The sequence below is a fragment of the Bufo gargarizans genome, chromosome 3 (genome assembly GCF_014858855.1).
Source record: "Bufo gargarizans isolate SCDJY-AF-19 chromosome 3, ASM1485885v1, whole genome shotgun sequence".
Lineage (NCBI taxonomy): Eukaryota > Metazoa > Chordata > Amphibia > Anura > Bufonidae > Bufo > Bufo gargarizans.
The window spans coordinates 105,811,344-105,827,521 of record NC_058082.1 but is presented as its reverse complement, the minus strand read 5'-3'; the positions used below and the strand labels follow the sequence as shown (position 1 = coordinate 105,827,521).

Sequence of the window (16,178 nt, the reverse complement as noted above, 5' to 3'; positions counted from 1 at the left end):
TTGTATGACACACTAAATTAATTTCTGAGCCTCCAGAAAGCCAGCAATTCCTCCTCTATTAGCTTTTGTTGTTATAACTTGTAGGATAAAATTGTTAAATAAGTTAAGATTGTGAAATTGATTATCATTCATGATCTCACCAGTGGAGAAGCTACGGGGAAAGACTTTGTGTGACATACAAGCCATTAGAGTAATAAAGGATATGCGCTCAATGCTTCTTCCCTCTTTTGTGCAGGGTCAGTAGGACAGGTCTCTTGGGGTCAGGGAAGATGCAGCTGCTCTATGGATTCATTACTTGCTTTTAGTTTCAACCATAACCTCTAACCTGATTGTAGGCAGAAATGTTGGGTTGCACGATTTAATGTCTTCCTTTATGCATATAACCAAGACACCATTTGAGACAAAATATGGACAAAAGTCAATGTCATGAAATGCATTTTACTTCAGCATCTGTGATGACACCAGTGCTGTATCATGATTTCACGTGTTCAGCTAGAGACTTGACCACATCATGACTATCGCATGCCTAAAAAGCACACAAGTTGTATGATTTAGGCCTCATGCACACGGACGTGTCCAAATTTCAGTTCACAAAAAACATAGAAACATAGAATGTGTCGGCAGATAAGAACCATTTGGCCCATCTAGCCTGCCCAATATACTGAATACTATGGATAGCCCCTGGCCCTATCTTATATAAAGGATAGCCTTATGCCTATCCCATGCATGCTTAAACTCCTGCACTGTATTTGCAGCTACCACTTCTGCAGGAAGGCTATTCCATGCATCCACTACTCTCTCAGTAAGTAAAAAACAGATCAGATGTGCATTTAATACTTTCCTCACTCCCATCAATAGAGAGGACTTTTCTTGTCGCAACATGGACAGGAATAGGACATCTTCTCTAATTTGTGGAATGAAAAATAGATCCACAAAAGAAAACTGATGTGTATATGTCCCTATAGAAATGAATGGGTCAGTGTGCTATTTGCAAAGTATGTGGATAGCATACGGGTAAAAAATATGGTTGCATGACGCTTAATTCCAATGATTGTGTACACTGCATATACTACAGGTTAGATAGTTTATACCAAATATGAATAAAAAAATAAGATAATCTGAATGACACTATTAACCTCTGATGGAATATAATCACTGATTGTCAATTATTAACAATGCTAGGTAGAAAAAAAATGAATCCAATATATTGGTTAAAATAAATGCTTTCATCAAGGCGCAGTACTACCTAACAGCCTGTAGATGGTTCTGTGTGCTTTAGAATCCAGCAGTACAGGCCAGTACCAGCACTAAACTGGTAATAAATTGCATACAATGTTTTTCCTACTGTATCTGTCATAGACCTTACACTTCATTGTATCGGCATGCATCTCCAAGTGACATGTCACCACCGAAGCCAGTCCCTGGTTGCAGTGGTAAACTTGGCCATTTCCATAGCCCCGGCTGATTCTCAAGCCTAAGACAGGAAGATGGAGGTATGGGATTCAGCCCACAGGACCGAGTACCTGGGAAGCAGGTAAGTATGAATCTATCAGGAAGCGAGACAGGCTAAGGGGCCTCCCCTTGATAGTTAAAGGGGTTGTCTCATCTACATTGGTAACATATCTCTAGGATATTCCTCCAATGTCATATAGGTGTAGGTTTCACCTATGGGACCCACAGCTATCTCCAGAACCGGACCCCCGAAGTGAGCGTAGAGCAGCAGCGCAAGCACGGCCATCCTCTATTCCTTTTTTGGGACTGCCGAAAGTAGCCGAGTCCCATAGAAGTGAATGAAGAGGTAGCCGCTCCCTTGCCCAGCTATTTTCGGAACTCCCATAGAAATGAATGGAAAGTATGCGACACATGAGTCGTGCGCTTTTCCTCACTTTCGAGGGCCCGTTCTTGAGATAGGTGCCTGTCTCAGAGGTGGGACCCACGCCTATCTGACTTTCATGACATATCCGAGTGATATGCCATCAAAGTCTGGGATGACACAACTCCTTTAATATTCTCAGAAAACCTTTTTTAAGAAAGTATGTGCAGTGCCACATGTTAAAAAATATACACATTGCCTTTCATGTTGTGATTTTTTGGGATTAAGGCTAATGTGTAAGAATATAGCTCAAAAACAGCAGCATATGAGCATGATGTAGCCTAAAGGGGTTATTCCAAAAAGGTATTCATCACCTATCTATATGAAATGTGATAGAACCCTTTATTCATTTCTATAGAGCCGCCGAAAATAGCCGGCTATTTCCTTCGGCCCCATAGAAATGAATGGGAGCGGTAGCCACGCATGTGCAGTGCGCTCTCATTCACTTCAATGAGAGAGGCGGGGAGCTGCGCCTGGTGGTGGACGGACACCAGGAAACCCGGGGTCCTCCAGCCACAACTCTCCTCGGCTCCGTTCTCCTTGTAGGTGCAGGTCCCAGAGGTGGGACCCGCACCTATCAGACAATGGGGGCATATCCTAGCGATATGCCCCCATTGTCTAAGATGGGATAACCCCTTTAAAAAAAAAAATTGGGATTTTGTACACTCAAATACGAGCTTCAAAATCAACCAAAAAGTTTAAAAACTGTTTAAAAATATTTAAGTCACCCCTCTTTCCGTATAATAAAAAAATAAATACATAAATAACAAAAAATATAATTAGCATAGCTATCACCGTGACCAAAAACGCCTGTACTATTAAAATATTAAAATAATTTTCCAATATGGCGTAACGGAAAAAATGGTCAAAATGGCCAATTTGCAATTTTTTCATTAATTCTCTTACTCAAATTTTTTTAATGAAATGTGATAAAAAAGTCAAACACACTTCAAAATAATATCAATAAAAACTACAGATTGTCCCGCAAAAAATGAGCCCCCACACAGCAAAGTACATATAACTATAAAATAGTTATGGGGGTCAGAATATGGTGATGTAAAAAAAAATGTTTCTCAAAGTTTACATTTATTTTTACACTATTTAGAAATAACCTATACATATGTGGTGGTGTTCTAATCGTACTGACCCAGAGAATAAAGGGCATAGGTCAGTTTTGCCGCAAATGGAAAAAACGGAGAGTGGGAAAAAAAAACTGTAAAACGGTGGAGGAATTGTTTTTTTTTTGTCCGATTCCACCCCATTTGGAATTTTTTCCCCGCTTCCCACTACATTGTATGCCATATAAAATGGTTGCCTAAGAAAGTACAACTTGTCCGGCAAAAAATAAGTAAGCCCCATACGGCATACTGAACAGAAAAATAAAAAAGTTATGGCTCAAGGAAGATAGGGAAGAAAAATGAAAAAAATAAAATAAAACTACGGTATCCTAAGGGTTAATGAACAGAAAAAAATATAAAAACTGTATTATTGCCATTGATTTCAATGGTGTAATATTATCATCTGTTCAGTCATGTTTACATTGTTTTCAACTGGGAAAAAAGTCCTGTCTACTGGATTTTTTTTCCATCCAAAATAAAGCAAAATCATAGAAAAAAGGTTTCATTTTTTTGGGGGAGAGTATTGCATTAGTATCCAATATTCAGTCCATTTAACCGATCTGATGTGAACTCAGCCTTATTATTGCTCTGGGGTATATATGATTTCTGTTCCCTATTTATTAATACAGTACAATATTAGATGTGGAGTCCGTTCTCTCCTCCCGTCCCTCATTATGAGTCATTTTGTAAACCTGATGAAAGAAATCTCTTCTTTCCACAGGAATAATCCCAAATCAAAGCCATTAGTGATTAATTTTCTGTAGGTTTATTTACAGCCCCTAATAAAAATGACTCATCTGGGTCTTGATTAGACAGAGCCGGCAGGAGATGAGGTCCCATCTGCAACGTGTCCTCGGTAAGATTATTTAGTGCAGATGAGAGCTAAGTGTCGTGTGCATGCAAGTATGTGTGCATGTGTGCCAGCACCCTGCCATCTAATGTGATGCTGGCCCTTTAAAAAGGGTCATGCACAATGACAGATGGACATTAATCCCACACCCATATTGTGGCTCATCGCCATAGTAACGCTGTATGCCCCTGTGTGCAAGGCTAATAACCCCCTCCCCCCAAAAACCTCACCCCATACACAGATTAACATGAACAAAGACGCGTAAGGGAGGTGGGAGAAGAACGGAGGGGATCAAAAGTTACAGGAAATGAAGAAGCATTTCCAGTAGAGAGGGCAAATGATATAAAATACAATGCAATAAATATACAATACATAAAAACACATAAACCACAATAAAAAATATCAACATGTTCTATTTAATTATGTAAATGTAATATCTAAAATGTTAATGTTTTTTGCTAATAAAGTTTTCAGCCTTAGGGCTCAAAGCTTAGGCTACAGTCGGTACAGCTCCTTTTGTATGGTGAAAGTGAGTTACCGGACAGGCTCCGTCGGACTGTGTGTATGGAGATATTGTCCATTCGAAGAAATGCTTCTAGGAAAGTGCATAAAGAGTCAAAAAGAGCATGCCGACCTCCGCATGCCTATAATATATAATAATATATAATAATGGGTAGATGTACCCCTATAGCAGTCTTATTATGGCTCTGTACAAAATACACTTAAAGGGATTGTCCTATGAAAAAACTTTCTATATTTTTAAAAGCAGCACCCAAATCTGAACACTTAAAAAATGTAGTATAGCCACAGAATTATTCAATGAAACCTATCTGTAAAGCGCCACCTGCAGTTTGTTGTTTTCCTTACTTCTTGTCCCTCTCACTGAGGTGGTCGCACATCCTCAGTTCCATAACTCCCAACAGCCCTATGTGACAGTTAAAGGGAGAGAGCTGCAGCAGAAAGGACACGCCCCCTGAGAAAGTCCACACCCCCTGAGCTGCAAGGCTTGACAAAGGCCCCAGTGTGTGGGCTAAAACGTTGCCTGGGAATAAACGGGTCATTACCTTTTACCACATTTGGAGTGCTGCCTATTCTTTGGATATACTGATCTGCAAGCTCGAGATAAATCTAAGGCTACTTTCACACTAGCGTTCTTTGCGTCATGTCATGGATCTGCAAAAACACTTCCGTTACAATAATACAATCACATGCATCGGTCATGGAATTATGTCTTCTATAGCCATGACGGATCCGTCTTGAACTCCATTGAAAGTCAATAGGGGATGGATCCGTTTTCTGTTGTGCCAGATTGTGTCAGAGAAAACGTTTGGCTCAGTTTCGTCAGGCGGACACCAAAATGCTGCAAGCAGCGTTTTGGTGTCCTCCTCCAGAGCGGAATGGTGACTGAACGGAGGCAAACTGATGCATTCTGAGCGGATCCTTTTCCATTCAGAATGCATTAGGGCAAAACTGATCCGTTTTGGACCGCTTTTGAGAGCCCTGAACGTATCTCACAAACGGAAAGCCAAAACGCTAATGTGAACAGAGCAACTGAAGCAATGATTGGGTAGATCTCTGGATCTATGTGAGGTACAGGGCTGGTTCTAGCTTTTATGACAGAGATTGTCAGGTACAATATGATGTCTGATTTTTTTTTTTACATTAATCACAGGATTATTCTTTTAAAGGGATTATCCCATAACTAATTTAAAAAATGAAAATATAACCTAAAATATGAAAACGTGGAATAATTGGGTAATCTTGAGTTAACAAGAGTTTAACATTGAGCCAACAGGAGCCATATTCAGGGTTGCACCACCAATGAGGCCAGGTGAGGCGATTGCCTTAGGCAGCACCAGGTAGGGGCAAGAACGGGCGGCAGAAGGGCCACGGGCAATGAGCAATTTCATTGTGGCAAATGGGTTAGGTTAAGACATTGGCATGGGGGGGGGGGCACCGTTTCAGTTTTAGCCTCAGGCAGCAGAAAGGCTAGGTGGACCCCGGCCATACAGAAGTATTCTTCCTTAGAATCATTTATTCTGGGAGAGTATATGAAGTCGTGTTGAGGAACCATACAGCAGAACATGCCTTACTTGTAGGTTTGCAGTGCGGGAGAGAAGAAGTGTCATTTGCCATGTATATAGATCCTAACTTGTCCCATTCCATTAAGGCCAAATGTTGTGTTGCCAAATTTCCTACTTAATTCGTAAGTGCAAGTTCCTGCAAAGAACGACTAAATAACTGCTGGCCAAATACTTGTTCAGCTTCACCATTAACATGGGCAGAGGGGAATAAGCGGTAGACAGCCCCTCTGGCAACGCCAGCGGGAGCACAGAAATGGTCATGTTAAAATCCAACGACGCTTGATTTTTACTTTACCCAACATAAAAGGGGGGATTCAAAGGGCTCTACACATAAGATCATTGGCCAATCTCCTGAAATCATATATGGATGGCTTTATTACTAATAAATGACTTGACTTTATTGCAAGGTACCATGAGAGGGCTGACAAGTGGACACTGTACGGTCGAGGGTGATCAGAGATGTTAGAAATAGGGTCTGTGCCTACACATGGCCTTTTTATACAGGTAAACCAGATGTTGAATACTTTGTTGGATTGTAAAGGCAGGTTTTATTATTTTGAAATTGAACAAAAATCATTCAGTATATGACTTAGCTTATTTTGCATGTCTACCTCAAATATATAGTACGATATATCCCAAATATGCTGGAGAGCCGTAGGGTCAAGGTGCCTCGTTGGCTATGCTTATACTAGACAATGGACCCATTTCGTGAATCCCAATTAGCAAGGTTAATGACGTGTTGAAATACAGGGTTAAAATGATAGAAATGTTTTTCAAAAATTCCACAGGGTATTACCAAATAGCCCTTCTTGCGTGCACTTCTGTCCCCCTCTCCCCATTTCCTGCTCCACCACACTTATTGGAAAAAATGACTAATGTAATTAAGTGGAAACACCAAGTCTTGGGCTCTCCAGACCCTTTGCCTGGGCAACCAGCCAGATGTCTGAAACATTATTTTTCCCCAAGGAGAGAATTTCCAAGACTGCTGCCTGCGAAGAAACTGCTGGCTTATGTTTAAGCAAGGCTTTCAGCGATCAGGATACGCTGCATGAGATGTCATTAGACTAAGAGGGTTACACGATCGCACCCCTGCTGAAACATACAGTAATTGTTTATTGAGTTCCACACTATGTCATCTTGTCTACATATAACAGTAATCCCTACACGTGTGACAACCAGATGTGACATCTCAACAGGTTTAAAGATACAGCTCAGCTTTCTAAGACACTAAAAAGTGACCCAACCTTAACTTGGTGCCCTTACAGCAAACCAGATCCCTCGACATAAAAGGGAACGATAGCTTGACTCCAGCTGCAAGCCGAGTAGATAGATGGTATACCTTATGAGTTCTGTCAAGGTATGGAAGCTATTACATGCCTACTGCTGAAGGATACAAGATGTTGGATCATAAGGAATCAATCTGTATGTCACATTTATTGGTTTTCGAGATACCCCCTTTTGATAAACTTATTTGTAAAAACTGTGATCTGGCAGCCAACATCTGGTGGATGGAGAAGAAGGAATAAATCCTTGCCAAATGTTTGTGTAGAAAAGAGAATATATTACTTATATTAGTTATATCATGCATGAGAACTTCCATGTAGACCTGACAGAGGTCTACACATAAAAAACTGTAAAATCTATATGTCAAAAGACAGGTCAGGGTCAGACCCGGTGTTGGTTTTGAAGTTTAATGACATGTATATAAATTTAGAGGTATCATTTAAGCTCCTAAATCCCAATGCAAAATCTGCTACAGGGCCTACCATGTTCAATTCAGAAACTGATGTCTTTTTATCTGACCAAGGGGTCTTTGGGCCCCCTCTCCTATCAGTACCTGGTGCAACTGTTACTGCACTCCCTATAGCTTTGCCTCTTATTAAACAACTGTAGACTAGACAAAGGATTAGACCATGTATTATGCTATGCCAGAGCACAGAAGGACAAGGCATGACATAATGGTCAAAACTAGACTGGCAAGCTGGACACAAACCCAAGATAAACCAGCTTTCTCTGCTTAGCAAGGGAATTAAGCAGGGCTAAGGATTGCGGGTAATCCGAAACATCTGGCCCTATAGTTCACAAGACAAACAAACCGACAGATTGAATCACGTCATCTGCTCTAGTAGCCCCATGACCGAGGAGCAATCAACTGAATACAGATGTTGTAGACCCCAGACCCTGTAGACAACACATTGAAACTGTTATTTGCCGGGTAGCCTATGGTTATGTTTGTCATATTGAAATGTCCTATTGTTCTACTAGTTTGATATCCCTTACAACAGGCCATAACATATAAGTACCGTATGTTTCAGACATCTGAATGTAATTAGGCAGTGGCAGAAATACCACCATAGCAGGGGATGCTATGGGGCCTAGGCCATAATGGATGTCTGTCATACATTACGGCCTGAGTCTGATTCTCCGGCCTGTGCTCTCCCCAGCCAGTGCAATGCAGTAACAGCCCCTTATGCCTGCTGGGCTGAGTAGAAGAGCAATAGGGCCGAGGATCATTCCCCAGCGTGTCCTGCGCCCATGCATTTTCTTAGCCCAAGCATTACTGTGTAGGGGCACAAAGGAGGCATAACAACTGTGTGGCGGCACTAAAGTGGGAACACCAAATAGGAACACTATTGTGTGGGGGCACTAAGGCAGATCACTACTGTGTGGGTGCACTGAAGGGGAACACTACTGTGTGGGAACATGATTGTATGGGGCTCTGAGGGGGCAAAACTACTGTGTGGGGGCACTAAGTGGGCATAGCTACTGTGTAGGGCTACTAAGCGGACATAACTTGTAATTTGGTTCGGGGGATGTAAGATGAGCACGGGTGGTCTTGACTAGCTGCAGGGGAAGGGAGAAGAAAGTAGGGAAGTTCCTGGAGGGGGGACGGTGGGTGTTCGTTAAAAAAATTTCTATGGAGGCCAGTCTTTTGTAGTAACGCCCCTGTACTTAGGGCAGAATATCAGTTTTCGGACACAACATTGAGAATATATAGGGCATTCTGCTGTCAGTAGCAAGGACACAATAACAATATCACACTATGATGCATGGTTCACTTACCAGATGTCTACCTTTTCAGAGACAGGTTCATTTCGTATGACCTCCGGTGCCATCCAGGCTACGGTTCCCGCAAAGGACATTTTAGTGCTCTTGTCACTTAACTCTTTAGATGTACCAAAGTCTGAGATTTTTACCAGGTCATCATATGTGATCAACATGCTGTGTACAATAGGAGATTAAACATGAGAGCTGTAGAAGCAAATATTAACAAACTCTGGTATTACTATTACTGGTAGTACAATATATCAGTTTTCAATACAGACACATATAGTGACACCTCTCCAAAAGTCCACCTTTTTGAGGAGACCATCACCATATCCAGACCAGATATCCTGTGATAGGTTTTCTGTTCCACCATATATTATCTTACTGGCCTTCTTCATTAAGAAGACACCTCTAAGACCTCTAAGAGGTCATCCCTAAGAGGTTTCACTGTATAAAACTGACTTATTGCTAAATGTATACAATGTAAGCTAGATACTAAGCATATACAAACTAATATACTGTATGTCCATTTATTGTGCTCATTCACTGACTATAATGTTCTTTCATATAGCAACTAGGGTCATGATATTACTTTAAAGCTGCGTGAAATTAGAAAAACATAAATGCTTTCTTCCTGAGACTACTGCCCACTATTCAATGGGCTGAGCCGCAATTGCAGACATGGTACTTAAACTTTATTGGTATTGTGTTTAAAAAAAAAAGCTATGGCTTTTGATTACAAGAATGCAGCGGCGGTCAAGCATGAGCGCTGCCGCTCCATTCACCGCTATCTTGAGGATAGAGGATAACTTGTAACTGCAATGTCAAGGGGCGTTGCTAGGGTCTCAAAAGATCTGGGGCCCAAGCTCCAATGCATATGGCCCAATTCTCTGAGTCAACCAAAAGCACTCCCCAAACCCCCCCCAGAAAACACTAGCACTGAAGACATTTTGCTGTACTTGCTATACAGCAGCATGTACCACTCACATCCTGTGCCTCCAGGTGACGTCTCCTCTGATGTAGATCTTCTCTGTCATCATCTTCTCCATTTGGTCTGTACAACTTCTCTCAGCTGTGCCTCGTCTCTGCAGAGTGTGACGCACAGACATCTTAGCTTCCTCACATTTCTATCATAATCTCCCAACCTGGAGTTCCCACTGTGTTATCCTGCTGCTTGCTGTACCCCCCAATACCCCCAAATACTATCCTGAAGGAAAATGAGTGCCCCCATAGTAATAGTGCTCTTCATAGCCCCACCAATAGTAATTCCCTTCTAGAATCCCTCATTAGTAATACTGCCCCCTACAGTGCCTCCAACAGTGATAGTGCTCCCCAAGAGTGTCCCCATTAGTAATACTGCCCCCTACAGTGCCCCCAACTGTGATAATGCTCCCCAAGAGTGCATCCATTAGTAGAACAGCCCTCCAGTATTAATAATGCCCTTACAGAGTCCCCAGTAGAAATAAGGCCCCCTATTGTTCCCCCAGTTGCAATAAAGCTCTCTACAGACCCCTCAGTAATAATAAGGCCCCCCTATAGAGCCCCCAGTAGCAATAAGAACGCCTAATGTCCCCAGTATTTATAATGGCCCCTACTTTTAGAATTCTCACCCTGAAGTGCCCCAGTATTTATATCGCCCCCTACTGTTATAATGCCCCCACAGTGCCCCCAGTACTTATATCGCCCCCTACTGTTATAATGCTCACCCTGAAGTGCCCCCGGTATTTATAATGCTTCCTGCAGTGCCCCCTGTAGTTATATTCCTCCGTTTACTGTCCTGAGAAATTATAATTCCTCAGCCCCTACACCATAGAATCAGATGTAAATAGCGTCACACCATTTCTACAGCCCCCTCCAATATACAGTCCCATGTAAATAACATCCCTCTCTATCTACAGTCCCCTCCAAAATACAGTCCTATGTAAATAAAATTACACCATCTCTCCTGCCCCCTCCAATATACAGTCCCATGTAAAAAACATCACCCCCTCCCCAGCCACCTCCAGCATGCAGTCCCATGTAAATATCATTACCCCTCAACATTCAGTCCCATATAAATAATATCACTCCCTCCCACAGCCACCTCCAACATGCATTCCCATGTAAATAACATCATCCCCCTAAACTTTCAGTCTCATATAAATAACATGACTTCACACACTGTCCCATGTAAATAACTTTCCTCCCTTCAGCCCTAACATACAGTCCCAGTTAAATAACTACAACTCCCAACATTGCTCTGCCTCTCACACTGAGTAATCTACCCCTTAACTTACCTCTCCTCATGTACAGACCTCACCACAGCTTCTTCCCAGGACTTCTCTTCACTGCTGAGCCCCACTGGTCACATGATGGTGACATCATCGGAGGTTCTTTTCAGTTACTGCATTAAGAATTGATCACATGGACTGTGATGTCATCACAGGTCCTTCAGCTCTTGCAGGGCATTAGATTCAATTGTATGGCGGTCCTGTTGTATCTGGCAGGCAGGACATTCGGGGCCTGGTACAAAACATCAGGGGCCCAGGCCCCACATTTTTTAACCTGGCAATGCCCCTTTGTAAAATCATCTTAAAGTGGAACTATCACCTCTCCTGCACCCCCCTTGTAATGAATGGAAGGCAGGTGCGCATGCGCAGTGTGCCCTCCACCACTTTCATGGCTCCGTTCTAGCGGTGGGACCTGCACCTATCAGACAATGGGGGGGGGGGGGGCATATCCTAGCGATGAGAAAACCCCTTTAACTCTGTTCTGCAGATCAGTATAGTTATGGCAATACCAAATTTCTATAAATTTTATGTAGAACTACTTTTAAAAAATCAAAAAAACTTTTTCAAGAGGTGTCACCACATTCTGAGACTCAAAACTTTTAATTTTTTCCTGGATGGAGCCGTGTGATGACCATACATAGCAGCATTTCAGGCATTGAATATTTTTCACCATTCATGCATGGGATGAATAGCATAGCCTATTTTTTTCTGGGCATATTGACATATACCGATCAGACTTGGGGGTACACTCATAAAACCTTTGCCCTGGGCCCACCAATGTGTTAAAAATAATGACCTTCATTGCAAGTCTGAATCTGAATGCCTACCATAGGCATCTCACTGTCCTACACTACCTTTGAAATGTCTGCCATAGGCCATCAAGAAGATAATCATATTATTTTCACCATGCAAAGTCCAGGTGAGTTAATTACATGCATTACAGAAGACACTTACTTTGGTGACTTAAGATCTCGGTGGATAATTTTGTGAAGATGCAGGTAGTTCATTCCTCCAGCGATACCCATGGACCAGTCCACTAATAAAGAAGGAGTGACTTTTCTTCCGGCACGCAGAACTTCATACAACTGACCTTGGGCACAGAATTCCATTAGGATACAATAACAAGGAGCCTGGGTACAGATACCCCTATAAGAGAGGGCACATGAGAAATATGCATATGAAGACAAATTATATAGAGTGATACATACAAATGTCATAGTAAATGTACAACACAAGCCATCATGCTATTTCTGGAGTTAAATGTAATTTGATAATGAGTATGAACATAGAGCGTATAATTACTATATTTGTACTTTATGTCTATTATTCGGTAATCCTTATTAAGAACCATTGATCGTCATTTTTGTTCCCTCCCACTAATTACGGTATTCTATATGTTGCCTCATTAAATGGGCTGTGAAATCATTACTTGGTAAATGCTCATCTCTGCTCCGGTATTTACCATTTCTGGTATTAAGATTTGCAGTCTTGTAGTATATACTTGTAGTATATTTGCTTCATTCATGCCTTGTTGGGTAGACAAGTCCATAGACACAGCCAGCAATGTCCTGTAGACTCTGCAGAGCGCTGCTGCCTGTATGGACAGAATTTAGCAGCCTGCCCCCCTGTCCAGCTATTGCCGCCTAGGCCAGGCACAGCTGCACTAGTATGACAGAAAAAGGGGATCAGCCTGATCTAATTTGTAATGCTATTCTGGCTGGGGGTTAAAATATCCAAATATCCCTAAAAATGCAATTTTTTCCCTAAAAGAAAAAGCACATAAAGGACCTTAAACCTCATATGACTATGTATCCAGGGCCTTGCTCTAGTATCGTTCTTCCTTCACATCATACACACTGGGGTGCATCAAGCTCAGATAAGGTGAGTTCTATAGCGGGAACATATATTTTCCCGCTCAATTTGCATTTCATATGGACATACCCTCAGTATAGCTATGCAATGTATACCTGGCAATTTAACCCTTTATTGAATGCCAATTAGACTTTTTTATGGTGGTCACAAGTGCCTATCAGTATATAATGACAGCATAGTACACTGTACTACATAAGGGGCTGTCCACAACACATTTTTAGAGGAAAAAATGATGCAAAAGTGTAGTACAGCATGCTTTTCCTTTCTGCACAGAGTCCATTAAAGAAACGTATATGTTAACAGATATGTTTTGTTTTTTGTGTTTTGATTTTTACAATGGAACTCTATGGTGACAGATGCCACTGTAAAGCAGTTGTCGGAGGTATCTGTTTAAAGTAGATGCTATGTGTAAATGCTAAAGGTGGAACAAAAATGTGATGTGAACACTGCCTAAGTAGTTCTACATACTATGTAAGTGATCAAAGTCAAAGTCCCCTTGTGGGACTTATAATTGTAAAGTCAAGAAATAAAGTGTAGTTTAAAAATTTCAGTAAAAAAACTAATTTTTTTCATGAAAGAAATACTTTTCAATGGACAAAAATATGAAAAAATAAAATACAGTCCACATATTTGGTATCACAGCATTTATAACAACCTACACTATACAATTATCATTATATTTTTTACATATATTTTATATTTAGAAAGCTGTAAAAAAATTATTTTATTGTTATCCGCCAGACAGAATCTAAAGGTCTTATTACTCCAAAAATCCTGCAACAATCAAGCCCTTACACAGCTCTGAAGAAAGAAAAATAAAAAAGTTATGGGTCTTTGGCTGCGATGAGGCAAAACCATTTTCTTTTTTTCTTTTCTTTTTTTTTTTTAAAGAAAAGGAGTTTTATTGTACAAAAGTAGTAAAGTTAAAAAAATAAAATATGGGGGACATTTATCAAACTGGTGTAAAAAAGTACTGGCTTAGCTGCCGATAGCAACCAATCATATTTCTCCTTTCGCCAGTTCTACTTTACACCAGTTTGATAAATGACCCCCTGTATGTATTTGGTATTGCTGTAATTGTACAGACCCAGAAAATGATGTTATCTTGTTATTTATGCGACAAAGTGAATGTCACAGAATTTATAACATAAAACATCGAAGGCGGTATTGCTGTATCCATTCCTTCCCAGAAAAAGTTTATAAAAGTTAATCAATGAGTTATGTGTATCCTAAAATTGTGTCATTAAAACAAGCCTTTATATAGCTACATAGACTGAAAAACTAAAAAGTTATAACTCATCAAAAAATGAAACAAATTCTTGGTCAACAAGACCCATAAGGCATACAGGGGGAAAGCGTTAATATGTTACTTACTTAAAGGTGATGATATTGGGATGCTTCAGTTTCCGGAGATGTTTGATGTCCGTCTCTTTTATTTCTCTAACTTTCTTCACAGCAACTTCTTCACCATGAAATTTTCCCAGGAAGACAGCACCTTGGGCACCACTGCCCACCCACTGCAGATCCTGAATCTCCTCAAAGGGGACTTCCCAGGAATCTTCTAGACAATCAGACACATTTGTAAATGTATATACAAAAAATTGACCTCTTTCTCAGAATTAAGTTAATATCTCTACCAGCCCAATATAATAATTTAGCTAAATAGTTAGCAAAAGCCTTAAGTGGGGTTGTACAGGATTAGAGAAACATGGTTGCTTCCTTCTAAACATAGTGCCATGCCCATCCAAGGCTTCACTATGGTATTGCAGCTCAGCCCCATTCCATACAACACCTTTAATCACTGTTGTAAATGTTTAGGTCAACCAAATGATTTAGTATGGCCACACAGTCAGGTTTTTGCTTTCAGTTTAGGAAGCCAAAACCAGGAGCGAAATAAAGAAAAGAGGACAAGTATGAGTCCTGTATACATTCTCTTCTTTAATTTCCACTCCTTATCTTGGCTTCCAAAACGGCATGCAGAAACCTAAGACATATACAACCCATCTCTATGGGGTCAAGGCAGTAGAAATGGTTCACCATCACCTTCATGCAACCATTTAAAATTCTGAGTAAATGGATAAACCTCTGGGAGGAGGGAGTCCACAGGTAAGACCAGCAACTATGATTCCTCTTGTACTTAACATTTTTACAACTCCCATCATTCACTGACACTGTAACTGGTCTCGTACCTTCTTGTTGCTTGTGTTCAGTGGAATACGTTTTGCCAATCATAGCCCAAACCGGCCTCAGACAGCCAAAAAGTCCACCCAAGAACCCAACCCCAGCCTGACATTGCATGCGGCTGTCTCCAAGTGCGCGACATGGTCTGTCATCTCCGGGACCACCAGCTGCACCCCCACCACCTCTGTCCTCAGATTCTTGTGGATCTTGGGGTACATTGTGCGTAAGGGGAGATGAAGAATCATCATTTGGAAGTATAACTTCTGTTCGCACCATATCACGCAATACACATTGTGTGGGGGTCAGTTCTTGTTCTGGGGTGCAGCCAGGTGGTGTATCAATGTCCAGGCGTCTTATAGGTCCATCTGACAAAAGGCTGGCAAAGGAGGGGGAGGGAGTGCGGGTATCATGTAGACATGCCATAGTAGTTCATAGGAAGAAATATAGAGCTTAGTTAAGGGAACTTGAATTCTTGGCGTTAATCCTGTTAAGAAAGCAGAGAAATACATTTTGTTAATCAACACTGATTATTTATACTGGATAAAGTGTAATTTGGGTGTTGCTCTCATTATTTTGTCCATTTATACAGCAACGATATATTCCATAGAGCTGTACAGAGAATGACATCACTCAGGTCAGTGCCTTTCCCCATTGAGACTTCCAATCTAAGTTGAACATTAACCTATTAGTATATTTTTGGAGTACTGTATGGGAGGAAGCTGCAGTACTAGGAGGAAACCCATGTAAACATGGGGAGAACATACAAAGTCCATGCAGAAGTTGCCTTTGGTTAGATTCAAACCCAAGACCCAAGCTCTGCAAGGTACCAGTAATGACCAGTGAGCAATCATACAGATATCACTTGGGGCACTTGGACTACCA

At 41.2% G+C, this 16,178-nt stretch overlaps 1 protein-coding gene across 1 annotated transcript in view; it reads right to left on the bottom strand.

Moving 5' to 3' along the window:
- MAP3K12 (mitogen-activated protein kinase kinase kinase 12) overlaps positions 1-15,719 on the bottom strand; it is a 34,314-nt gene extending 18,595 nt beyond the window's left edge. Inside the window, exons 1-4 of the mRNA XM_044287651.1 lie at positions 15,305-15,719; positions 14,490-14,673; positions 12,198-12,389; positions 8,989-9,147 (exon numbers count right to left, since the gene is read on the bottom strand). Coding sequence (XP_044143586.1) covers positions 8,989-9,147; positions 12,198-12,389; positions 14,490-14,673; positions 15,305-15,719 — 950 coding nt within the window. The remainder of the gene's footprint in view (positions 1-8,988; positions 9,148-12,197; positions 12,390-14,489; positions 14,674-15,304) is intronic.
- Positions 15,720-16,178: the final 459 nt, after the last annotated feature.